Source organism: Sphaerodactylus townsendi, linkage group LG13 (genome assembly GCF_021028975.2).
Source record: "Sphaerodactylus townsendi isolate TG3544 linkage group LG13, MPM_Stown_v2.3, whole genome shotgun sequence".
In the NCBI taxonomy this organism is placed as follows: domain Eukaryota; kingdom Metazoa; phylum Chordata; class Lepidosauria; order Squamata; family Sphaerodactylidae; genus Sphaerodactylus; species Sphaerodactylus townsendi.
In genome coordinates, this window is record NC_059437.1 from 22,958,928 (window position 1) to 22,986,493 (window position 27,566).

Sequence of the window (27,566 nt, forward strand, 5' to 3'; positions counted from 1 at the left end):
TCTCTGCTTTGTTTCCCTAACTTACCTGATACTTTGAAATAAAATATGGTAAATAAATATTGACACGGCTTCATATTCTACATTCCTATTTACTTACAGTGCAATCTTAGGATTGCATTATTAGTTACTCGGTTCATTTCTGGATTACTTTTTGACCAACATGCATTACGAAACAAATTACAATAAAATAAATCACAAATTATGAACATAGATTTTTAAAAATTAGCACAGTAATACAGATAAGATTTGATGGTCAAATGACTCTAAATAAACTAAACTGAACAAAAATAAGAAGTAAGAGAAAGGAACATATATCAAAGCCACCATTAAAAAAACAGATGAATAAAAAACAATATCTACAGCACCATCAATCATTCTGGTCCCAAGACTTTGCTCCAGAAAAGGCAAGTATTCAAACCAGAGGGGAAGATTTTCAAGGAAGGGGTCCACTTTCACCTCCTGGGGGAGAAAGTTTTACAAATGTGGGGGGGGGGGGAGGGGTGTCTGAAAGACTGCAGCTGGTCAAAACCTCACGCCATAGGAAAACAAATTCATTTATAATAATTGCTTTATGCCTAATAAAAGTTTTTGGATTGGATTGAATTGGAATAATAATTGCAACTCGTTATAAATATGCTGTATAGAATCCACTGTTGAGGATTTTATTTCAGTGGCTACTTTGAAAAAATAGCAATTTTTTTCAATAATGTATACATTCTCCCCAGCAAGGAAAAAAGGTAAACAGCTATTCTGATTAATGGTCTTATACCATAGTCAAAATAAAGCAATTATATAATATCTAACCCCACCACCCCGATAATAACTGCAAGACAGCAACACATGTGATACAGTCTCTATAAGCCTTGTACCAAGGGTATATAATTGTTGAAAGGGATGTACTTATAGCAACCCTCAAGAATTGTTGGTGGCAAAATATTTTATAACCAGTAATAGTTATTCTGTGGCAAGGTTTTATGTATAATGTTCCCTGTAAGTCTAGCATCTTTATCAAGGATTCCTGAAGGACTCCAGTCCTTTTGGAAACAAAAAGCCAAAGAACTGGCATGTTCCTTCAGAGCAAGATGTGAAATTCAGCACCCGCACCCTTCTGTTTCTTGGCCCTTTTTGCTGTTCTGAATTTTTCTTTTAGCTTCAGTACATCCTACCCTTGAGCTTCTCTGTTTCCTGGAACCAATTCTGAGTCCTTATCCTGCCCCTTCCAATATAAACACCATCCCTCCTTTGGCACAGGATATATGTGAAGTTTAAGTCCCAGCCAAACTAGCAACTTTCATTTTCCTTCCCACAGCTGTTTCAGAAACATTATGACTGGTTTATCAACTGAGAAGTTTGACTATTTGTTAACATTCCATGCCATAACATCACCTCCTCTAAAGACTTGATCATGACACTTGCAATATATTATAGTTAACTGCCCGATGTATGTATGCCTCATGTGTGTATACACAATGGCTTGCATCAAAATTGGCCTGTTTCTTTGAATGTAGGGTTATAGTTTGGTGAATCATGACTGAAATAACTAGGAGAGGCACTTTTTAAAGACTAATGGCCCCATCCAAAGATAGAGGGCTGAATCTGCTGTTGAGAGCAGCACTTCCCTGGCGAAGAGGCGAATCCGCTTGCCCACCGCCACTGTTGTCTTCCCTGGCAGTGAGATGTGATCTTGAACACTGTGCCTGCACCCGTGCCCCTGCTGTCACTAGCGTAGCAGGAGCCATCTGGGGTCATGGCCGGGGGTGGAGCCAACACTAGTTGGCTTCCTTATGGCCATTGTCCTTGTGTTGGCAGCTGGCGGCTGGCAGCTGGCGGCTGGGGCTTCAGACTTGCCACACCACTGAAAAGCCCCCTTGGGAGTGGAAGGTCGGTGGTGTAGTTGCTGTACTACATTATGTGCCCTGCCAATTGGATGGAGTTGCCCAGTTTACCTTTCAAAGCAAACTGCAGAAACATCACAGATTAAATACCTTATTGCTTGTCACGGTGGGAAACACCATTATGATGGAGAAATATTGAACGTAGCAACAGGTGTCCATGGATTGGAAGGAGTTGCTGGGAGGGAGACTGTTTATTTCTACCAAGATGAAAAAGGACGAAGCATTCTCAGTTGGTCAGTACAGTTCTTATATTGTGTGTGTGTGTGTGTGGGGGGGATATACTACTTCACACATAATTATAAATAAACATGTAAACATTCAAGGTTCAATGTAGGTCAGAACTCCACGAGGACCAAGAACATAAAAGAATTAGCTTGTGAATTCCTGGCAGTTATGGCAGGCTGAAACTCCAACTAAATAAGTCAGTTGTGGTTACTTGCTGGACCCTGTGTGGTTTAGGGGTGGAGTGTTGGGCTATGATCTGGGAGACCTGTGTTTGAATCTCCACTTTGCCATGGAAACTCACTCGATGACTTCTAGCCAGCTATGCACTCTTAGTCTAACATACCTCACATTGTTGTCATGTGGATAAAATGGAAGAGAGGAGAGTGAACGATGCAACCTGTTTGGCTCCAGTGGGAAGGACGGTGGGGTATCAGTGAAGTTAATAGCAAGATTGAGGCCTTTTGAAGGATGCTTTCTCTCTGTTTGTGGCTTACTGTCCATTACTGCACTTAACTAATGGCTTCTTGGGTAATCCTGTTTTTGTGGACAGAGTTAGAAGGATTCTACGGGCTGTGCAGATGCTTTGTATATGGATGAATCCTTCTTCAGTTTAATGAAAAGATCTCATCGAGCCATTAGTTGATGAGAAAACCTATTTGCTGCCTATCTGAACCAGCCAGCAGAGACAAGACAAATGGTCTGTGTTAGGCCTTTTGGAATGCTGAGGACAGGTGCCACAACAAAATGGCTGCCATGCGTAAAAGCCAATCACAAAATGGCTGCCATTAGGTCTTAATTCAATTACAACATATTGGGAGGTTCCACAAAAGGTTAAAAGATTTTAAACCAAGCATCCTCCTATGATGATGACAGCTCTTTCCAAATGGATGCTTCCTACAGGCACAAAGATGATGCCTTCTGGGCTCTTCTGAAGCACACCTTGCTCCATTGAAGTTGAGGAAAGCTGTCATTTTGTCCCCTTGTACTGGAAAAATTGGGGGTGCCAGAAGACACATTAATTGGGGTCACTGGTCTGTGTTCATGAAAGTAAGCCTTCTTATTTTCTAACTATATTGCTACCAGTTTTCTCTAACCCCTTTCTCCCAATGGACAGGAAGAGTCTTGTCACTTGGTGGTAGAGGTACTTATGGTGACTGCACAACTGCACAGAAACAAATTCAAGCTGAAAACATTAGCTGGGTGAATCATTACTACCACTGAGGCAAAGATACCATCAGAAAGGAAATATCCTTCAGAAACTAATTTTTTGCTGGCAGCTGACCCAGGAAGGAGTCTGTGAGGCCTCATTGGTGGTGGCCATTGGCTACTGTTCACACACATCATTCTGTTTCATCGTAGAAGTTCTCCATGGCTACCGACAGATTTTCAAATGATTAAGAACAGGTATTTTTATGCCACTGTCTTATTCACAGAAAATGGACACATGATTGCAGAAATAAAGCAGAGGTAATTAAATACATGTTTCCAGATTAGTTATTATATGTTCAGATATGGTAGAACAGAGAATCTGGAAGCCGGCTCTGAAACCCAGCTGCATTTATAAGGTCAGGCAGAACGGGAAGAGATGGTTTATGAACAAATGCTTTATGAACAAAAGAGGGCTATTATTCTCCATCTGGGCCAGTTTGAAGGCAATGGTGGCATTCACCTGTCTCAAATTAGTTGTGATAATTTTATCTCTGTTCTGCAGCAGGACAAGAGAAGGGGAAGCTGAGCGCTTTCCCCACTTTTAGTGGCAGAGTCAGCGAGGGTGGGGTGGGAAAGCAAAGGCGTGCCCCTGGTTGTGGAGGAGCACAGTCTGACTAGTAATGGTATTCAGCTGTCTGTCTTACTAGACTTCCCTGTGGAACCTCTTTTGGACCAATTATATTTTTTTCTGCTGCTTTTTGGAAAAACCTCCGTGTTGCTCATATGCAGACAGCAACAGTGCCAATCCATCCTGCTTTGCTGTGTACACACACTAAGAGAAGCAGCCGGGCCATGAGGGAAGGTCACTCAGAAGTGGAGATTTCTCCTTGGCTCTGATCCTCATTTAGTTCCTGACACTTGAATTCTTATCATGTGCTTGTAGCTCAGTAGCCTCCATGTGGCTGCCTGGGGGCTAAGATTTGAGCAACCAGAGAGATAGTATACAAGTATTGCAAAAGAAGGAAGGAAAAGAGGAAGAGTCCCAGAGCTGGAAAAGACCAAAGACCTGCTTAACAGAAAGGACTTCAAATGAATAATCCAGTCTTTGCTCAAAAGTTTCATGTATTGTGCTTAAAATACAAAGTGAGGTATTAAATGCATGGCATATTTTCCTGTAGATTTAAACGTTCCATAAGGTGTTATTTTCTTTGTTGAACATACATATTCCATTGGACAGTTCCTTTTCTGGAATTAATGCCACCAGAATTAAATGATGACCAGCCCTAAGTGACTACATTACTCCCCTGATATGGGGAATTTTACATCAACAGTTGGAGATTATCTTGCAAACATAAGGAAGAAGTGATTGTGGCAAATGTACACTCTGGCAGGGACAACACATCTGCGACTGGTATGTAGGGGGTGTGGGAGGGTAGAGTGCCAGACCAATAGGCCTCTACAGTGTTGGCATTCCTAAGGAGCAGTTAGGAGTAGTGATGCAATAGACTTTGCATGCAGACTTCTCTTGCAGGCCAGTATGAGCTCTGAAATATGCTACAGCTAATAAAAATGGCTGTAATCAAGCACTTTTCATGTGTTGACTATATGTAGGAGGATCCCAGTGGTGATTCACAATTCGTAAACTGTGTTGCAGTCAGAGGTGACTGCATCAGTACCACAACCAGGCATCACAGCTTAGCCTCTAAGGCTTGTGCTAAAGATTTACAATTCAGCCCCCACCTGCTTGCTACCAAGAATACCACCTGCATCTCTGTGATGAAGAAAGGCAGCAACTGTTAAAAGATTTTCACCTCTGATGTACAAGAGCCGAGAAGACTCACAGATGAACTTCGGCAGCGACACCAAGAGAGACTGAAGAGACGGGTGAAAGACTGGAGTGCTCTGAACCAGGACAAACATTTTATTTCACATTTTCAATTGCCTAGAGATTAGGAGGCAGATACAATTTTCAGCCTGCTCATGAAGCAGGCTTTGAATTGACAATGCTTGTCAACTAGCACCCAGCAATTAAGAAGGGAAACAGTCTGATCAAATGGGGACTGGCTCCTCCAGGTGCTATCAAAGACAAGATCTCAGATTTCAAAAACTCCAGCAAGCTAATTTGAAGTGCACAGACAACTAAGCGCCTAAGGGCAGGCCTACATTTATTATTTAACAGAATGCATCTCTGGGAGCCATAATTTAAAAGGAAGACTAAACACAGGGAGAGGGGCTATTTTACTCTTTGCCTTGTACCAGTTTCTGCAGAAAACATCCTCTCTTTTTTAACACAAATGTTCTGGAGGAAACCCATACTATACAGGTCTGTAACTTATGTGTGCCTTGCCAGCTCGCTCTTTATCTTAATATAATGGCAGAAGTGGGGTGGTATCCTAGTTGGGTAAATAGGGAAGATCCCATGTTAGTACATATTTATTGTCCCTGGTATTTGATGGTTGGGATGCTTTTAGTATTCATTTTCCAGTTAACAGGCACGCTTTGTCTCTGTTATATTCAACTGTGGGTTTTTTAATTGCTGCCCTTTAATTTTGTTTTTGCAAGCCACAGTGAGGTCTCTTTCAGAGTAAAGTCTCTTTCAGAGGAAAGGCAGGTTACCAATTTTTAACTAGTTGGACACGTCAGTTCGTGTCGGCAAATTTTTGCTTAAAATTTGAATGATCTATATCTGTAGTCTTCACCCTAAGGACTGGGATTCTCAGGTGGCTTGCACAGGCCTACCTGTTGGATTGCAAGACACACCTCCCCCACCATTTGGAAGCACCCGCTGCTACCGTATGTTGTGGCTCTTACTTTTCTTTGGATGCATGTAAAGAATAGGAGCAGAAAGGAAGGGGAAGATCACTCAGCAATGAAGAGGAATTCTTCAGGGGTACCAACCATTGGCTTGTTTGTCAATAAGATAAAACTCTTGATGCTTGGTTTGGTTTCCTGTCCTTGGCTCTTTCGGTCCTCTGACTATGGTTACACAACTCTGAGTTCCCTGTATATATAATTTCTTGCAGCATGAAAATTTGCCCTTTTAATTCCACATGCCAGCAGAGTTTATATGGATCAACCTGTTCTCCATGCCTCTTGGTTTCTGGTGCTTCCCCCATTCCCTTTTTGTTTTTTTTGACCAGCAGCAAACCACTCCCCCCACCCCGTCTCTGCTTCTGTATGTTGACTGAGCAAATCATTTGCAAGCTCTCTAAAATAATTAGGGAGATGAATCATAGCTCATTTGGAAAGGGCTTCTTAGCCTCTATAGGGTTATTTTTAAAACCTTTTTGATGAATCATACAAGAGTGCTCATCAACACAGCTAATGCCATTTTCTTTTATACGTAGGCTTAGAAAAAACACAAAGAAAATGATCCAATAGCAGCTTACAACATAGGAAGTGAAAAATATTTACAGCAAGTTTCAGAAAGGTTATAGTACAATAAACATAATTACAAACAAGAACTCTTGATTTGATACTTTTGTGGGTCTCTTGGCCTTTTCAAGTACCGATGAACTGTCAAAAAATGTTCAGTCCTGAATCTTTAGAACACTCCTTTTCTCCAGATCATTCATCTCCTTCAAGATCAAAGCAACATTATATCTTAGTTCTTGAAACTTTGCAACAGGTACCTGGAATCCAGAAAACATTTAAATTATAGTTGGACAAGGATGATATCTGTACGTGCAAGTTAACTACCATGAATAGCTTCCCACTATTAACTATTTAGTTCCTTCTCCTCCTTTGAAACCTTCTCGTTAAAGGAAACAAAAACCCACTGGATTTATAGAGAATTTTTCAATCACAAAGGTTGTGGAAACCAAAACATGTTGTTTGAAGGGACATGATAAAATTTACAGGATTCTGCATAGGATGGAAAAAGCAGCGGTAATTTCCCCCCCCTCTCTCTTAGTCCCAAGACTTGTGGGCACCCCATGCAGTTCTAGGGGCTTTATATACCTTGTCTTATTGGCTGATTCCTAACTGTTGTTCGCTTTAATGATTTTAGAGTTAAAAAATAATAATTTTATTGTGTTTTATGAACAGCCTCAAACAAGACTCAGAAAAGATTTTAAAAAGTTTTAGATTGCACACTGTTTACGTGCCCTTATGGGAGCATCTAGTCAGCCACTGGACAAGCCAACCTGGACCAGGTGATAGGAATTTTCAGAACCAGAATCCTTTACACTTGATGCACAGAAAAGGAGAAACAAGTGGATGAATTCCAGAACTGCTCCAGCCTTATTCCAAAATATGATCTGGGTATCAAGTTTTGTCATTCTGCCAAGAACTCGAGGTCCTTCCTCCATTTCACCCTCAAAGCTATCCTATGAAGTCAGTAGACTTGGAAAGAGTAGCCAAGGCTAGCCAGTGAACTTATGGATTGGCAAGCTTTTGAACCCAGGTCTTCTCAACTATACTCTAACCCACCAAACTGCTACATCTTGCTGACTTTCGTCTGCACATCCAACAGGTCATAGAATTCCTGCCGTTAGCAGCTTATCCCCCTTGAAAATCTCCCTCCACCTTCATGGAATTACAAAATAATGATGTAGGATGGCAAACGGCTATTTGCTTAAATGTCTATAGTGAGCTACAACTGCATTCAGGCAACCAGACAGGAAAACATTTCTGAAAAAAATGCTGGTTCTCCTGTTAGGCTCCAAGTGACTGGCACAGGTATATCTGGAAAGACAGGCTAGTACTGTGGTGGCGAACCTTTGGCACTCCAGATGTTATGGACTACAATTCCCATCAGCCCCTGCCAATTGACCATGCTGGCAGGGGCTGATGGGAATTGTAGTCCATAACATCTGGAGTGCCAAAGGTTCGCCACCACTGGGCTAGTGGTATCTTTGCAAAGGATAGAAATGCCAAAGGTTAGGACATGGCTACCCGATACAATGGAAAACGTTGCAGTAGACTTAGAAGGAAGTTCTAATCAAAAAGGTCAATCAAAAAGGAAGGAACCAGACTGTTTTATATAATTATGGTAATGGCAGACAGAAAAGTTCCTATCTCAGTCTGCTTTACAGAGCTGATTCCTCTCACCCTCTTAAAAAGTGCAGGGGGTAGGGGGAAACTCTTAACTTGCTAACCTTGCAGTCAATGGATTAGATAACAGGAAGGTACTAGAGCTCAACAGCACAGCACATGCTTGGCATGCACAGAGAGGCTGGCAAATGACAGCGCCGAGGAAGATCCTGTTGCCTTGCTGCAGCATGCTCGCAGCTACTGAGGTCAATGTAACCTGACCTTTGCCTTCCTCTTCCTGCAAGTATTTAACCTGGGTAAGGCCTGAGACACAAACTCCTGGACAAGAGCCAGCCCCTGACCAGCCCAGGTTTCTTTGTTCACTGTAATCTGGAGTTGCCTTTGTTTTGGAAGCTGGTTTGTGTCCCACGGGGCTAAAAATTCTCAAATAAATTTTAAAATTTCATGTTTAACCCTGGCAACTACAATTTAAAAAATAAGCTGCAGAAAGAGAGTATTTCCCAATGTCTGATGAAAGTCTGGAAAGCTACCATTAGTCAAATAAGTAAAATTTATTATATATAACCATTGGCCATCACAAATTAGGTAAAACAAATAGGTAATGATACAAATACATATACTATACTAATACATATACTGTACATTGATAAATGAGATATTAACATTTAATAAAACAAGTTAACACAGTTCAACTTAGAAAACTAAATGACTATTCCCTTCAGCACCACCTTGCATCTTATTTGCTTTGCTGCATGAACGAACAAAGTAACTCTAGGTGAGAAATATGCATCAGAACCAGACAACAAAAATCTGATTTCCTCAAAATCCAGGTATAAATTTATACCAAATAACATCCCTGCCAAAAACTTAGCCCTAGGATAAGTACACAGTGGACACATCAGAATGTAGTGTGGTAAAACCTCCAAAATTAGAGAGCCACAAATACATACTCGTTGGTCCCTTGGCATTTGAGAATAACACCCAAGACAATATTGCTGTTGTGATGGTTTGAAAATATAAGGATTGCTCTGAGATTAATATTTGTGATGTTGACTAAATAGGAGGTTCTAAAGTGGACATTCTTAATTGATTTATACCATGGTGCTATTTTAGATTTCAAAATTAAAGGTCAATCAATCTATGGGTCACAATTGAATACCCAGTCTCTAAGCTGAGAGTGATATCTTCAGTGATATCTTCAGACTTTTGGGCTGGGTTTTCATTCAAGAGCAAATTTTCAAAGTATTGTAAAGAATCATGTGACCGGTAATGTGTTGTCATCATAATGATGACACAACCATTACAACAATATAGCCATTATATACACACATATATACAAACAAACAACCTGGATGTGTAACTTTTAAAACTTATAAAACTAGAGACAGAAAAATTGTTGAAAGTTACACTCTTCCTAATACTGTTTTTCCAGATAGCCAAGGCGAAATAAAGTTACATGATCCCAGCCACTTAACACACGAGTGTGCAGCCTTATAAAACGCGATCTCCAAGAATCAATTTCTCTTTTGGATGCCTGCCAAGTCTGGGGTTGTTTACCTCCCTGTATCAAATCCCTCCTTTAGATTCATGGACAGGATTAGAACTAAACTGTAGAAATGGATACTGATCTACTGTAAATTAACAACCTGCCTCCCACCCTTACGGCACGCTTGAAATGTAAGGTGTTTCTTGGGCACAGGTCCCCGTTGCAAAAGGCAGCCATGCTGGACTTCCGAACAACAATATATGAGCAACATGCAGTCTGCTGTTCAGAGGATCGCTTTGCATTTCTAGATTACATAACCTTGGACATTCTGTGCCAAATTAAAGCAGCATGACATTGTCGCCACCCAGGCTTGTGCTCATAACTGCTAATAATGGGCTTGCTCACATACAGTGAAAGCCTATAAGTAACTTCTCAAAATGGGTGGGAGTCACGGCTGGATTTATGGCTGAATCAAACTTGTGGGGAGGTATGAGCAGATGTGTACTTCCTTGGGATGCTGCTTAAATGGTGCCATGATCCCCAGAACTGCAGTTGCTCCAAAATGACCACAGAAGCAAACCACAGCAAGAGTGTCAGTCCTATGGTGCCATTTCACTAAGCCCTGCTCAGTACAGGAAGGGCAACTTATTTAGCATCACAGAAGTGTATCATGAGCTCAAAGGTCATAAATAATCTGCATGTTGGTGCTGTCAGTTTACATAAAACCTGCTCGACTAGGGCAAATGTCAGGCCAGGTTGCATAAACAGCAATCTCACTCCAAATGTAACTTTTTGGGAGCCTGTTTTTATAAACAACTCCTGGAACTTACACTGAAAAGTTCCTTCCTATTTGCTGACCAGCATCTCAGCTACTCAAGGAAATGACGAAGGTTCGCAACAAGCCATCTAAGTTTGAACATTTCAGACCTGTCCCGAGTATGTTCTTAGGCATCGTTCTGCAGCCAGGAGTTCTGGGGATAATTTGCTTTCTCAAAAATATTTTGAAAGAAAAGTGGTGCATCATCACTTTAAAAGGAAAACAGCAGCAAACAAAACAAAATCAAGGAAAAAAATGGCTGAAGAGAAATATGTAAATTAATAATTTGTTTAGGTTTTAGTTAATCAAATTGTGTTAAAAAGGAGAAAAGTGAACAATTATAATTTAGTAGTAGAATTTTACAAATTATTCATATTTTATTCATAATTTAGTAGTAGAATTTTACAAATTATCCCCTAGGAGGATGAGGAGGCCTATAAATTTAACAAATAAAATAAAATAAAAATAAATATATTATTGCTGTATCTACTACCAGATTTTCTCCTCTTTTGAATTCATGTATGTTAAAAAGTTATACAATCTGTGGTGTATTTGTAAAACTAAGTTGGCTCTCTCAGTGCCCAGCACGGTAATACAGACAAGATCTGTTTTTTTCTTTCTGTAACTAATGAAAATAAAAACCTTAACAACAATACCAGCAAAATTGAAGATGTAACTTAAGCTATACATAGCATTAGGAATTTTTAGAAATTGCAACATTTAATATTTATATAACACTTTCAGAGACTGGTGAGCTTCATCTTAAATTACCGTATAAACTCGTGTATAAGCCGACTCGTGTATAAGCCGAAGCACCTAATTTTACTACCAAAACCTGGGGAAACATATTGACTCCCGTATAAGCAGAAGGTGGGAAGCCAGGAGGCAGAGGGAGCTCCTTATTTGGGCAGTGACTCCCCCTGATGTCATTGCCCAAATAAGGAGCTCCCTCCACCTCCCGGATGAGTTTGAGGAAGCCCAGGCAACCAGCCAGGGCTCCCCAGCCAGGGCTCCCTTCACCCTCCGAGGAGGGCAGAAACAAGCGGCTTCTGCAGCCGCAGGGAGGTCGTCCTGGCCATGCCCCCAGCCTTGGCAGAGGCCTGAAGAGTCAGCTGGTAAGCAGGACTCGTGTATAAGCCAAGGGGGTATTTTTCAGCCTTAAAACAGGGCTGAAAAACTCGGCTTATACGCGAGTATATACGGTACTGCAATAATCTTACATCCACCCAGCAAGGCAGGCCAGTATTATTCCTAAATTGTATATGAGACACTGAGGATGAAAGAATATTGTTTGAATGCTACCTAGAGAGTTTGGGGTGAAATCCTGAGATTTGTTCTAGAAACCTCCCAGCTCTCCGCTCTTTTCCATTTATGTGACACCAGTCGCCACTATCTGTAAAAGCATCCCCCATGCAGTGCACTAGTGTATGTTTGCTACCTGATATGTTTGCGCTGAATAGGTCCTTGCAGACTGACATTACAAACAGAATTTTTGTACTGCTTCACACAAAACTCTTGTTCATGGCGTCAGTTCACACACATACACAAACACCTATCATCAAAGGTACAGAAGAACTAGGGGGACTCCAAAGCCTGCAGGACCCAGCCCCAAATCGTTAAAGGAAAAAATGGTGATTCATGGGGAGAGATGAGCAACAAGAGTCCGAACCCAAATGACTTGTTTAAGCAAGAAAACAAGCAGAGTAACTGTGGGCAGGAAATTATTTCTGAAGGCCATGAGGTTTTGAGTAGTCATGATTCCCAGAAACGGGCCTAATCCCTTGTATCTGTTCAGAAGAACGACAACTTACTTCAAAGCGATGTGCCGTCCCGTCCGAAAGCTCCATCTGCATCAGGATGGATGGCTGCAATGCACGAGCTAAGGAGCTGAAAAGATTTACAGTCCTGCTGTCAGAGCCAAACTAGACATTTAAACTCCTCACACAGACCCAGCAGAATTTCATTTATATTTTCAGGCGCCTGCATTTGTGCCTCGGGCTTGGCATGCAATTGGCTGCTAATAGCTTGGAATAAACTATCCCCTTTCCCTCCTGTGAACTTAAGATCTAAAAGGCAGTACACATCCTGAACTCATCCCATAACACCATCGTAACCATATTAGGATGACCAACTCCTTTCTCCCCTGAGGTCCATTCCTATTTTATGCAGTGCTGTTTCCTCTGCTGAAGGCAACTGCTCTTTTCTTGCTTCATTTCTGCATATGTTATAAGTATCCACATTGCTTTTTAGGGTAGCAGACTGGTGCATCAGAAGACACCATTTGTCTCTCTGCAAAGATCTATTGCCCTCTTGGCTAGGCAAAAAGCCCATCTAACTGGCAGCATTATTTCATTTCTGCAGCTCTTCAGTCAGCAAGCAATGAAGTGGCAAATGATTCACTGAAGTAGGTGCAGATTCTGCATGCCGGACCTAGGCAGGAACTGGCAGACAGGAAGCTGAAGATGGCACTCTAAATAGAGGTGGCTGCCAGATGGTAAACAGGAAGTCCCAGGGGGAAGCCTGTGGAGAATGGAAAACAGGAGAGGAGAAGATCCAAAAATGCAGTCCAGGCTGCCCCAGGTTCCATGTCACAAGGGTGTAATTGTATGTCCTAAAGCAACTGGGGTGAAGAATATTTAGCTGCAGCTTTTTCCATCGTACTGAGGATCAGTGTGGACTCCAGGTCAGCAGGAACTGCTGGTTTTCTTCACACTCCTGATGGAAAGGGATTGCTCAATGGGGTCAGGCCAGCAAGCTGAGCTGCCCCTCCTCTCAGCAGATTGGCTTCCTGCCTCTGCAGTCCAAAGCTACTGCCAGGCAAACTACCAGCAGGCATTTTTTTTAAGGGCTGGAAGTTGGGAGGATGGAAACAGAGGCTGGGTCTAAAGAACAGTTAGTGATTTCAAGTGCAGCCTATGGGCAAGGACTGAAGCCAGATGCCTCAAAGGTATACAAGATGTGCAAAGGTCTCTTGCTTCTTCAGCAGGCCCTGCTGTTACCATACTGACTTGGCATAGTGCTTATTCACAGGCTGACCACGTGCCAACCTAAAGGGTGATGCTGGCGTTGCAGAGATGGGGAGCCCATTCTCTGGCAGTAGCCTGATCGACCTACAAGGAACTTCAAGGATTTTTTTCTTTCTGTTCTCATGCTCTCAGTCTGCTTGCCATAGAGGCACATTTTCAGCACCACAGCCAGGGAAGAATGTGTCCTCAACACGATACAGTAGCCCTGCTGAATGGATACTCATTTCCAGCCACTAGAGGACCCCTGATGACATTGCCTCCTCTGATTATTTTAACCCACATATTCCTTCCTGCAACTAACTCCTCCTGAACACCCTACTGTGCACTCTATTGTTTCTCAAGATCCATCCAGACATCTCCCAGAGGTTATCCTAGCGCCTCCCAAAGGTTGTTCTGACACCCCCCAAAGGTGGTTCTTCACTCTATAAATATCCTACCCTCCAAGGGGCCAATCACCCAGTGCCACTGACACTTTTCCATCTTTGTCACTGTGCCAAACGCATTGCCCCCTGGAACCAGACGCTGGATGTTTGGTTCTGAACCCTGGATCTTCTTCACGTCACAATCAGGTCATATTACCTATGAATCTATCCCATACCCCTTTCTATTCCAAACATATTTTCCAACCTATTTATATTGTAGGAACTCTGTGTGTGTGGTTATCACATTGACTCAAGTCCTTGTGAACCTCTTATCCCTACAATAAAAATTGTCAAACTTGCATTATATTCCTCTCTGTGGAATTTCTTCCAAGAGCTGATCTTCATATACACTAGTATTAAAGATTCCCTACCCAGCCTCTTGCAATATTAATAAACAGTCTGCTCTGAGCTAATTTTCCCCAAAACAAAACGTGAGAAACAGCAAAAACGTCAGGCAAGTCCCAGTGGCAACAAACTGGAAAGACAGGATAGCTTACACAAATAACCAAAAAGTAGGGTGCTACTAAGAGAACAAGCTGTAGTCTGGGGAGATCCCCAGTTTGAAAAGCCTTGAACTCTACAGAGGGTTATCTAGCTCACTCCATCCTGCATAACACTGCTGCTTCTTCCCAACTCCTCCCAGGTACCTGGAGCTGCCTCCCCAAACACCTGCATGATGCTGTTTTTTCCTTCCTCCATAACTCATCTTTTCTATCAAGCTTCTAGCACAACCCTTTAGTCCCTCTTCCCACCCAAATAAAGTCTTAAATTTGATTCAGTGACAGGAGCCACCATTCCTTACCTGCTTATTCATGACTCCACCTCCTTTCTCTCCCTTTGGTATCTCCCCTTTGACATATTTTGGATTGATTTCTTCTGCAGGACTAGCTTACCTTTGCCTCCTTCCAGTCAGACTCTGATGCTCTGATCAGACTCTGATCATTGCAGGAAAGTAATTCTACACTGGGTGTATGTATGGATCATTCAATCTCTCTAGTTACTTGCCCTCAGGGGAATCTGCCCATGCATTCTCTGCATGAATCACTGCTCTGGGTTAGTATCCCTCCTATTAGCAGGGATGCCCACAACACAGGGACTTCTCCCAGGGTGGGTAATTTTTAATGCTATTCAGAAGCCTGGAAATGCCAACCCAACTTACACAGGAGGATCTAGTTCACTTCTTACTTCCTAACTCCAGTTTATCATCCAATGTTGTATACAAAATCACATCCATTTAACAGAAAAAAAGGGGCAGCCCCAGGACTCAACCATCCCTGTGAATATCGATGGACATCCTGCCCTCCTTTACCTGGTAGAAATAGCCACGTCCACTCTCCACTTGAAATCTCTGACTCTAGGCAGCTTGCTGACTTGATTCTGAATTGTGGCTTCGAGAATGGGTCGCCTGATAGTGAAAACAAAACATGAGAAACAGCAAAAACGTCAGGCAAGTCCCAGTGGCAACAAACTGGAAAGACAGGATGGCTTACACAAATAACCAAAAAGTAGGGTGCTGCTAAGAGAACAAGCTGTAGTCTGGGGAGATCCCCAGTTTGAAAAGCCATGAATTCCATAGAGGGTTATCTAGCTCACTCATTACAAGCTTATCTTGTCATCTGTAATATAGAGAATGGTAATTGTGGCCTACCTTTCAGGGCTGTAAGGACTGATCATGCATATGGAACACACTGTCATTTTGAAGCACCTTTCTTGCACTTCTGGGGTCTTACCAGTCTTCATGTACTTTGTAACGGGTTTTATTCAGATTAATGCAGCTACTGTGGTTGCACACGTTATAATATCGGTTTTGATGATCTTATTGTTCATACTCATTGAAATGCTAGTTTTAGCATTTAACTGCTACAGATTTTTTTTAAAAAAACACCACTTCTTGGTCAGTTTGCTGGAAGCTGTCTGGTAAGAGTGAAGCAGGATTTTGAACAAAGCAGCAAGCAAAATAAAAGTGAGGTGTTATTGGCATGAATCCAGCCACACAGTTCTTTTGATAGAATGACATTTCCATTTGCGGAAGAGATGGTGGAGATTTCTATTAATTCTCCTCCCTGGCATGCAAGCACCTACCACCCCCAGTAACAAAATTTCAGGGGGCTGAGCACGGATGGTAAAATGCATGCCAATATCTTTGTCATTTCTTAACCTGCCCAGTCTAAAATTCTCTAAGCTGGGAACAGCAAAAAACATGAAAATGACCCCTTGAAATCACAGGGTCAGATCTGTTAACAATTATATAAGCATCCTTACCAGTGGGTGGTGCTGTTACTATATCTGAGGGTTTGAGTTGGTTCTATATTTGTTCACATAGATGTTCTGTGTTCTGGCCTGCGTTGACTATTCAACTGTTGTAACCAGGGCTTTTTTACGGTTTGGTACTCACCAGAATGGAGTACTAGAACCATTTTTTGGAGGGGGGGTTCTCCCAAGTTTGATGTGGCAATTGATCACAATCAGCACAATGTTTTACATGAGTACTGACACCTACTTACCTTTTTTATTTAAAAAAAATGGTTGCAACAGTTTTAAATCTGTGTTTGAGACTATTGGGAAACCTTTCACTAAAAGTGGGTTCTTAAACAACTGTGTTAGAGAGCCAACCAATTTTTCCTCTTGTGGAAAAGACGCTTGGACATGAAAAAGATTATGCTGGGGACCATGGGACTTGCATAAATAAAAGCCACATCAGAAAGGGGATAAAGAAAGGAGATGGCTTGAGTGAAACTGAACAAAAAACTGACTGGATTCAACCCACATTTTCCAAGGATGAATGAAAAATTAACAAAAGCCACTCCAGTTTTTAAAAATGTTTTTGAATGCATCTCTTTGCCAAGAGAAAGGAAAAATTACCCATCATGTCAGAATCAACCTCTAAATTGTCAGCATACAGTTCATTTCCAAACAACATCAGCATCACAGTCCCTGGCACACAGCCAAATGTCATCTTGTTACAAGTACAGAGAGAAGATTTAAGTTCCTTATGTAATGCGTGAGCTCTCTTTTCTAGCATTTGCCTAATTTAACACATGAAAGCTTCAGAGCCTTCTTATGCATTTTGCTTAGCAGCAGGAATGAAACAGACTGCATTCAAGAAAGACGTTTATAAGAAAAAAGCACATCATTTGCACCAAGGTACGTACAAACACAAGTAAATAAATAAGAAGTTATGTGCAGTCTAGAAGGACGTTCATTATGTTCTTGTCAAATGCACCTCATTGTCTCCGGAGCTGAGCTCAGGGAAAATGGTTCTGCAAAACAAACCCTCAGCGGTGCATAGCGCTGACGGGCCAGTGTCTGAGGTATCACAAATTCCTTTCCCGGGAATTGTTCTCAGGGTTCATCAAAAATAAATAAGAAAATGAACAATCTGCTGATTGTTTATACAAAGCACCCATTTGCAAATGGCTGAAAAAAATCAGGCAACCTTTCTGAAGTCCTGGGCAAGAGGTAAGTCTGACAGCTGAATTATCCACCAAGCAGTTTTATCTCACTCTTCCCCTGATGAGGTAAAGGGTGGCAGATACATGGTTTCTCCCTTCTCTATTTTCTCCTCCCAAAAGTCTACTGATGTAATTCAGGTTAAGAGCAAACAAAACAGTGAAGGTCATGACTGGATATGAGTTTGCAGGTAAACCCTACAGTCCCTCACTCTAACCCAGTGGTTCTCAACCTGGGGGTCGGGACCCCTTTGGGGGTCGAACAACCCTTTCACAGAGGTTGCCTAAGACTCTCGGCACCAGTGTTCTCCATCTGTAAAATGGATAAATGTTAGGGTTGGGGGTCACCACAACATGAAGAACTGTATTAAAGGGTCGCGGCATTAGGAAGGTTGAGAACCACTGCTCAAACCATTACAACAAACTGGTCATGTAGGAGAGTCCCCTAAAGAGCTAATTTAGACTTGCTGCCCCATCCAGGGGGAGGCGAAAGGACTTGGGGAAGTAGTGTGGCCTTGCGCTGGTGCATTTGCCCACCCCAGGGCACTAACCCTGGGGGAGGAAGCAGATGTACCGGAAGCCACCCACCCCTCAGCTCTGTCTCAGCAAAACCCGGTAGTCCGGGCCATGATGGGGCTGCCACTGGCAGCACCCTGGCCAGCAGACTTAAGTCGTCCTTTGGGTGGTGTAAGTCCTGGAAGTTGTATGGAGGGCTTTCTGGCAGCAGGGGGCAGGTTTCATTTGACTTTTTTTGCTCCCTGTGCCACTGGAAAGCCTCTTGGAGGTAGCCGGGCAGTGCCACAGTGGCACCGTGTCCTGCTGCCAAGAGCTTTGGATGCAGCTGTAGATCTCTCGCTTGCTGTCAACAAATGCCTGAAATGGATACACAGAATATTTCAAAGCCACTTTCATGTGTTCCAAGTGGAATGTAGACAGGCCAAACAGGGTGGAACTGAACAGTCCAACGTACGAACTCCCACTAATTCACTGTTTAACCAAGATAATACATTTTTAAGGAGCTTTCTGGTCTGCTTCAAGTTTGAGGAGTGTTTGACCAATATTGTATCAGACTGCATTGCTTTTTTGCTCCTGCCTTTATGCCCTAGTATGTTTTTAGGGACCTGTTTTTAGTGGTTTGACTTGTTCTGTTTTTTATTTATTTGCCGGTAACCTTTTTGGTTGTGGTTATCCCAGAGTAGGTTCTGGAGCATTTATTTTTAAATAAAGAAATAATCTGTGGACAGGAGAAATAAGCAAGACGATTTCATAGCTTAGGACCAGCCTCTTTTAAGAAGATACTGTCTACCTCTACATTTCACCACAACCTGGCATACTTGCTAGTAAGCCATCTGTGCACAGAGAAGGCATGCAGAAAGGCACTGCTGTATGTAAGTGGCTGTTATACCTTAGAATTCTCTTTCTTGGAGAACTGGCTTGAGCTTCTTCCAGAATTTTAAAAAATTTGATCTATGTTCTCATAGCCAGGAGAATGGAAAGATGACTAGTATGTTACCAGCCCACAATCTCTTGGGATGGGAAGTTCTACCCAGCCAATTAAAATATTCAACTGCCCTTGTCGAGTGGCGCCCTCTTCCAAAGAATTGTTTGTTTAAAAAGGAATTAAATTCTGGACTCGTTTCTCTTTTAAGGTACGGCTTTCCTTTGACTGTGCAGACACACCTAGAGTACAGAACAGACATTCACCAGCTGTCTCCCTCAGCCTAAAAAGTAGGTCAATTAGGTTGGGTGTAACCCTGAGAAATGACAGGCTTGAGAAGATCATTAGTCATCCACTGAATGACGATCAAAGCTATGCCTTCTCCGCGTTAGCTACTTGCCTCAAAAGGCCCTCATGCGACCTGGCTTGAGAGAAGCTGACTTAATATTGTGTTAATTTTGGAGAAAGGGCTTATTCAGCTGGTTCTAGAGGATTCTGTCTCAGTGTTGGCCGCTGAACTAGGGAGGAAAAAAGAACTCTTGCAGAGCCATCTAAAGCAGAGTTACATCCTTGTAAGCCACCTTTAAAGTTTTCCCCTTGCCCACGGCTAATAACTTTTCTTTCTGAGAAAACTGCTTGAACAAAATCATAAGAACATAAGAAAGAGCCTGCTGGATCAGACCAGAGTCCATCTAGTCCAGCACTCTGCTACTCGCAGTGGCCCACCAGATACCTTTGGGGGCTCACATGCTGGATGTGAAAGCAATGGCCTTCTACTGCTGCTGCTGCTCCCGAGAAACCTGGTCTGCTAAATCCTTCTCCTGCCCAGTCTATGCTGAAACATCAAGGAATATATGATGGAAGAGTTATGAAGGTGGGATATTTATGCATACATATAAGATGCCCATGAGAGCCAACGGGATGTAGTGGTTAAGGTGATGAATTAGGATCGGGGAAACCCAGGTTCCAATCCTCACTCTGCAATGGAAACTTACTGGATGACTTTGGACAAGTTGCACACTCTGACTGTCTCTTGTCTTGAAAATCTTCTGACGGCACCATGAATCAGCTGTGTCTTGTTGGCAAAATTTTTTAATGTGTACAGTTTTTTCCCGATGGGTTGGAACGTTTTCTCATCTAACTTCAAAGCCATAGTAAAGCAATGCTGATTGAAATACGGCTCAGAAAATTATACCACGCTAGAGAAAGATAATGCAATTGACTTATAAAGTTTACCAACCTATTTCCAAAGACTACGGTGGTAAAGTCCACAACGAATTCTTCTGGGATCCTTAAACAGAGAAGAGTAAAGACTGAGACTCACAGTACAGGTTTACAAATAGATAACATTCTATTTGACAATTGATTTAAAAAACTGAACACAGACTGCAACACACACAATATAATACGGGCTACCCACAAGGAGCACCGTTTGGAGGTGCAAATTTTTACCAGCAAATTAAGAAACAAAGGAGCCAGTTCTTTGCCTGAAGGCCTCTAGCCCTCGCTCATTTTGCTGTGTCATGATATTGCACAAAGCTATAATACGAGGCTTTAAACAGAGGCTTACAGCGCCTCCAATTTTATCCCAAGCTTCCACTTGGAGCCACCCAGTGGATATTTCAACTGAGTCCATCTAACAAATGTTGTGTTTTGCTAGCTAATTAGAACAAGTGATCACACCCAGACAATACAGGTGGATTGCTCGAGCGTTACATCACTGACTGTTGCAAAATAGAGGAAATGCTTTGAAGTGGAAGGACGTCTGTTTTTCTGAACCACCGACTGTCTTACCATCCAAAAGGGATCAATGAGTACTTGGGCACATGTGGGAAAGAAAGATACTGCAATGGATGATGCCGTCATCCAATTAAAGGCAGGCTGGGATTCGGCATTGAGTCAAATGGTCCGTTATACAACTGGCTTCCTGTGACCTCATTAGCAAAGTACTGCTTGAGGATTACATCCAAATGGGACCATAACTGTGCTCATATTATAAATGACAAGGGGGGGGGGGGAAGAGTGACCGCCCATCATCTTTTTGTGGCAGGTTTCTATCAAGCCTTTACTATTTTTGCAGACTCTCAGCAGATCCCCAGAACATTTATTTATGTTACAAAATTTATAGCCTGCCTTTCTGCCCTACAAGGTTTGCCAAGGCAGCTAACAATTTAATATACACCACTTAAAATTACATGATAAAACCATTAAAATTAAAAACCCCTTCCAATAATACATCACTAAAACAACTTTTAAGAAGAGTTTAAATAAGATAAAACATATACAAAACAGTTAAAAATAAACAAAATCTAAAAACATTGATCAGGAATCGTTGAGGGAATGCCAAACAAACCTTACTTTCTTTCTTAAATGATACTATTCATTTAACCCATGGGCTTTGAACAGTGCCACATTAAAATTCATAACTTATGTATAATTAAATCACCAGCAAGTCCCTGATATCAGAGGAAAACCTCCATTGATGTCTGCTATGAACTCATCCAGCATCTATTACAAAATAATAAATAGTCTCCATTGCCCCTGCTCTCTCCTCTTCATCCACACTTCCTACTGGCTGTAGGAGAGGAATATTGTTTAAGAGCAGAAGCTACTGCTGATATATAGATTACCAGTGACTGTTCATGTCACCGTCTTTTCACTAATCACCCACAGAAGTGCTCTGAGCACTTCTGAGGAGAGTTGTCAGTCATCCCAGTGGCACCTGGCTCAACCGTTCTTTAGCAGCTAAGCCAGGTGGGTCTGTGGAAATCCTGAATGGGTGCCTGGAGAAAGTAATGGGATGGATGAGAATCAGTTAACTGAAGTTCAGCTCAGAAAAGACCGAAGTGATGTTGGTCAATGTGGGTCTATGGAGAAACTGCTTGGGGACTGTGAAGTCAACCTGTCTTAGACTGAGCTGTGCCCCCTCCTAAAGGATTGTAGCATTGGGATGCTACTTGATCTCAGCCCATGCTTGAAGGCTCAGGTCTCCTCCATGGCATGTAGTGCCTTTTATTAGTTCTGGCCAATTTACCAGCTACAGCTGCTTCTTCAAAAACATAATCTGGCCATGATAATTCACGCTATGATCACATTCCAGTTAGATTACTACAACATGCTATGTGTGAGCCTGCTGAAAATAGTCCGGAAAGGACCACGAATCCAAAATTAGGCAACCAGGCTGTTGACAGGGGTTGGTTCCAAGGAATCATATCATCACTAAAAGATCTGCCCCTGTTACCCATCTGTTTCCAGGCACCATTCGAAGTGTAGGTTCTTACCATCAAGGCCCTGAACAGTTTGGGATCAGGGTACCTGAAGGACCATCCCCTCCTATACTATCCAACCCAACAGTTAAGATCTGCCTCTCAAGCCCTGTTCTCTGTGCCCCTACCTTCAGAAATGAGGCAGGTGACGAACAGAGACAGGGTATTTTCTGTGGTGGCACCTCATCTTTGGAACACCCTCCCCAACAACGTTAACCCGGAGGCTACTTTCCTTTCCTTTAAGACCCAAGCTAAAACACATCTTTTTACCCAGACTTTTAATTAAGGTTTTTACCTTGTTAACTTTTAAAATGCCCTGAAGTCTGTTTTATGGATAGCTTTAATGCTGGCTGTTGTGGGTTTCCGGAGCTACCGTGGCTGTGGTCTGGCATCATGACATGCCTCTGAAGATGCCAGCCACAGATGTGGGTGAAGTGTTTGGAGCAAAAACTACCAGACCATGGCCACACAGTCCTGAAAACCCAAAGCAACTAGTTGATTCCAGCTGAGAACAAATACTTGAGGATTTGGGCGTCTTAGTTGATAGTTCCATGGGAATGTCAACTCAATGCATGGCAGCTGTGAAAAAGGCAAACTCTATGCTGGGGATAATTAGGAAAGGAATTGAGAATAAAACTGCAAAGATTGTCATGCCCTTATATAAAGCAGTGGTGCGACCGCACTTGGAGTACTGTGTTCATTTCTGGTCGCCGCATCTCAAAAAGGATATTGAGGAGATAGAAAAAGTGCAGAGAAGGGCAACAAGGACGATTGAGGGACTGGAGCACCTTCCCTATGAGGAGAGGCTGCAGCGTTTGGGACTCTTTAGTTTGGAGAGGAGACGGCTGAGGGGGGATATGATTGAAGTCTATAAAATTATGCATGGGGTAGAAAATGTTGACAGAGAGAAATTTTTCTCTCTTTCTCACAATACTAGAACCAGGGGGCATTCATTGAAAATGTTGGGGGGAAGAATTAGGACTAATAAAAGGAAACACTTCTTCACGCAACGTGTGATTGGTGTTTGGAATATGCTGCCACAGGAGGTGGTAATGGCCACTAACCTGGATAGCTTTAAAAGGGGCTTGGACAGATTTATGGAGAAGTCGATCTATGGCTACCAATCTTGATCCTCTTTGATCTGAGATTGCAAATGCCTTAACAGACCAGGTGATCGGGAGCAACAGTCGCAGAAGGCCATTGCTTTCACCTCCTGCATGTGAGCTCCCAAAGGCACCTGGTGGGCCACTGCGAGTAGCAGAGAGCTGGACTAGATGGACTCTGGTCTGATCCAGCTGGCTTGTTCTTATGTTCTTATGAGTCTGACTCATCTATCAAGCTCAGTACTGTCTATTCTAACCAGCAGTGGCTCCCCAAGGGCCTAGGCATCCATCAAAGGGGCATCTTATTCAAGGATTAAATTGACTAAAATCACAACAACCACAACAATAATGAAAAGACATACCTAAGCTCCTTCAGATCTTCTTTAAAAACCTAAAAACAAAACCGAGATTGTTCTGCAGGTCTGGCAATATTTAACATATTCTTCAGACTGCCTTTCCACTCAAACATCACCAGGGCAGTCTGCAACTAGTCAAACATACCCAACCAGAACTTGAATCCAGACTAATATTTTGCAGTCAGGATGTCAACCAAAGCAGCAGGACTTCCGCCCTTTTCAAGAAAGGACCTGCAAAATCGAGGACTCTGGAGACGTTTTAGGCTGCTTGGGAGGTGGTCGCTGTGGTGCAGGCACTCACCAAAACATTTCTCTGGACAATCAGCCAATCAAGAAGTAAGTGTCTAGACACAGTGTGGAACACACTTCTCTTTGTGATACATCTCTGAAGATGCCAGTCACAGATGCAGCCGGAACGTTAGGAACAAGTTGTACCAGACCACGGCCACACAACCCAGAAAGCCCACAACAACCAGTTGAGTCCGGTTGTGAAAGCCTTTGACAATACAAAGGTATAGTTTGCCTCTCATTTCTACTTACATCTTCTTTCAACGAGGAAACTGGAAGCCTCAAGGCCTCTCTGAGGAGGGTATACATGCCAGAGATGAGGATGGCAAGCTGCTCGTCTGAGAGACTGGCTCTCTCGGCGATCATTTTCACAGACTCCCTGCAGTCTTTTCCTTCTAATGCATTAACGGTAACTGTTTTTCAAAAAAGCACATCAACACAGATGATTGAGCCTTGTTGAGCCTTGAGCCCCGACACCCCTCTGGGAGCTCCTCCCCTCCCCTATTGCTCTTTACCATTCCCTCTACTTTCCCCACCCTCTGACATACATCCTACAGTGTCTCATCATCTCTTTCCATACCACCTCCTCATATGACTTTGCCATATCTTTTTCTTTTCTTCAAAACAATAAATAAATAACATGATGAGTGCACCCCTTGCAGTGACTCGCCAGTTGAGGATCACAGTTCTGTCTGCTTCTCCTGCTGAGGAAATCAATTTGCTAATACAGAAGTTGCAACTGTGAGCTGTCGGATTCTCACGGCCATTGCAATACAATTCACATACCCCTAGCAATCCCAATGTGGATGGAGTCATCAATCTTGTTATATGCAATAACTGATCACAGAGTGCAAGAGGTACATGGAATAAGGGTGTAGGGTCCATCCTGGAGGACCATCTTCCTGGAACTGGAAGCAACTGTAAAAGCTTCAGTTCAAACATCAGGAGGGGCGTGCAATATGAGTGAGGGTGGAATAGGGGAAGCCACTAAGGAAGGGTCACCACAAACAAGTCCCTGAATGCCAGTGCTACCGTGTTTCCCCGAATATAAGACTGTCTTATATTAATTTTTGCTCCCAAAGATGCACTATGTCTTATTTTCAGGGGATGTCTTATATTTCTGTATTCTGTTCGTCAGGCATGCTTCCAAACAAAAACTTTGCTACATCTTACTTTTGGGGATGCCTTATATTTCGCACTTCAGCAAAACCTCTAGTACGTCTTATTTTCCGGGGATGTCTTATATTCGGGGAAACAGGGTAGAAGGCAGCTTCAGTCGAAGGCCTTGGCTTCTATGCACCAGTTGCTGACCCTCCCGGGCACCTGGTTGGGGGCATTGTGTGAAACCAGATGTTACTGCGTCCACTAGTCTGGATCCTTTGTGGGTTTCATGGGACCTTTAGCAAGACCCTTGAAGCCCCACGAGAAGGAAACTGAAGGCTGGGGGGAAAGACTTCCGCGACCCCTGGGCATATTTCGGCAGAAGCCCCATTGCTTTCAGCAGAACTAGTCCCGAGCAAGCATGCAGAGGATTGCAGACCGTCCTCTGAAAGTCCCCTCTTGCAGACTACCTTTACCTTTCAGCAGTTTCCGGAAGGTTTCTTTCCCCAGCTCCCGGACACTCTTGGCCATGGCTTCCACCTCCGGAGGCAACCGAGCCCCGAGAAAGCTGACTCTGCTCAAGCTGCCCTCCCCAAGGAGCCCCGAGTGTGGGTAGGGAGGGGACACGGCCTTTCCCGCGGCGGCGGCCATCGTTCGCATAGGAACCCTCCCCCCGTACAGTCTCGTGACTCTACCATTCCCGGAAAACGTTCGCTTTCCCCGCGCGCCCCCTAGTGTCCAAAAAGCAGAAATACCAGGAATAGTTCGTCGCAGCAGCCGGGAAAGGAAGTCTGCTTATGCTCCCCAGCACCCTTTCTCTGTAAGGAAAGAATTAGTTCAAAATAATGCACTTTCAATCCACTTTCAATGCACTTTGCAGCTGTGCAGAATAACAAAATCCACTTGCAAACAATTGTGAGGGTGAATTGAAAGTGCATTATTCTGCATGTGTGGAAGGGGCCAGAATGCCTTGTCCCTTGTTTATAGTTTAGGAAGGACAGCTGAGGACATGAGGAAAACATACAAGAAGCTGTGCATGGTGTGGAGAAAGGAGAGTGGGAGCCCGCCTGGCTTCCCCAGGTTTTTTCCTCATAAACTTGGATTTTGGAAATTGCTGGGTGGTAGATTCGTGACAAACAAAGGGAAATAATTCTTCAGTACATAATATTGAATTCATTGCTGGAAGATGGGCTAGCCACTGGTTGAGACAGTTTTTAAAAGCAGGTTATGTCAAGTTGTGGAGGAAAGGTCTATTTGTCCTTGCTATTAGTCGTGATGGACAACCGCCATGCTCAGAGGAAGTCTACCTCTGGGGAGCCACAGCAAGAGGTATGTCTGTCTCCTGATAACTACACCATTAGAACCTAAATACAGCTTTACTGGATCAGACTAGTGATCCATCTGGTTCAGCATCCTGTGTCACGCAGCGGCCAACACAAATGGATGGCTCCCATCGTGCCACATGTGAGTGGGCCATTGCAAACTTAATACCACAACCAAAACTTTCACCACTTGCAAGACAAACCTTTCTTGCAAAGATTGTCATGCCCTTATATAAAGCAGTGGTGCGACCGCACTTGGAGTACTGTGTTCAGTTCCGGTTGCCACATCTCAAAAAGAATATCAAAGAGAAATAGAAAAAAGGTAGAGAAGGGCAACGAGGATGATTGAGGGACTGAAGCACCTTCCTTATGAGGAAAGGCTGCAGCGTTTGGGACTCTAGTTTGGCGAGGAGACGTCTGAGGGGGGATATGATTGAAGTCTATAAAATTATGCATGGGGTAGAAAATGTTGACAGAGAAATGTTTCTCTCTTTCTCACAATACTAGAACCGGGGGGCATACATTGAAAATGCTGGGGGGAAGAATTAGGACTAATAAAAGGAAACATTTATTCACTCAAAGTGTGATTGGTGTTTGGAATATGTTGCCACAGAAGGTGGTGATGGCCACTAACCTGGATAGCTTTAAAAGGTGCTTGGATAGATTTATGGAGAAGTCAATCTATGGTTACCAATCTTGATCCTCCTTGATCTGAACTGGCAAATGCCCTAGCAGACCAGGTGCTCGGGAGCAGCAGCAGCAGCAGCAGCAGGCCATTGCTTTCACATCCTGCATGTGAGCTCCCAAAGGCACCTGGTGGGCCTCTGCAAGCAGAGTGCTGGACTAGATGGACTCTGGTCTGATCCAGCAGGCTCTTCTTATGTTCTTATCTTGGAATCACTTCCTGCACTCACCTTTCTTGCTATCAAGTACCTCGAGGAACTACACACGTGTGCATCTGCCTTTTCTAAAAGTAGTTACCCCTTCCATAACACGACTTTTTGATATATTGCAGGTCGACATAAGAAATTAAATGGGGATTTTTTGCGAGTTTTGCAGAAGCCACAGACGACACACAAAGCAATATCAACATATTTTATCTTTGGATACCATAAATATACAAACTTTTTTTTTAAAAAAAAAGTTGAAATAAAAGGAAAAGAAAGAATTTGGACTTCTTCTCTGGTACGAAGGGTCAGAAAAATTTAGGTGGACCCTAACCCCAGCG

General features: G+C 43.0%; 1 protein-coding gene across 1 annotated transcript; it reads right to left on the reverse strand.

Annotated features, from left to right (window-relative positions):
* Positions 1-5,167: 5,167 nt before the first annotated feature.
* COMMD5 (COMM domain containing 5) lies at positions 5,168-25,698 on the reverse strand. The gene is made up of 7 exons (XM_048514314.1): positions 25,493-25,698; positions 24,168-24,328; positions 23,634-23,662; positions 20,143-20,193; positions 15,325-15,420; positions 12,379-12,454; positions 5,168-6,901 (listed from the first exon to the last, which is right to left on the reverse strand). Exons 1-7 carry the CDS (start codon positions 25,674-25,676, stop codon positions 6,800-6,802), a joined length of 699 nt encoding a protein of 232 aa, XP_048370271.1. The 5' UTR covers positions 25,677-25,698; the 3' UTR covers positions 5,168-6,799.
* Positions 25,699-27,566: the final 1,868 nt, after the last annotated feature.

Bases quoted from the DNA above. Each gene is read 5' to 3' on its own strand.
- COMMD5 (XM_048514314.1), bottom strand. From the start codon at position 25,676: ATGCGAACGATGGCCGCCGCCGCGGGAAAGGCCGTGTCCCCTCCCTAC. The intron at 15,421-20,142 runs GTTGGTAAACTT...TTTCACTATCAG, and splicing joins ACCGTAGTCTTTGGAAATAG to GCGACCCATTCTCGAAGCCA. The intron at 12,455-15,324 runs GTAAAGGAGGGC...AAATCTTTTCAG, and splicing joins GACGTGGCTATTTCTACCAG to CTCCTTAGCTCGTGCATTGC.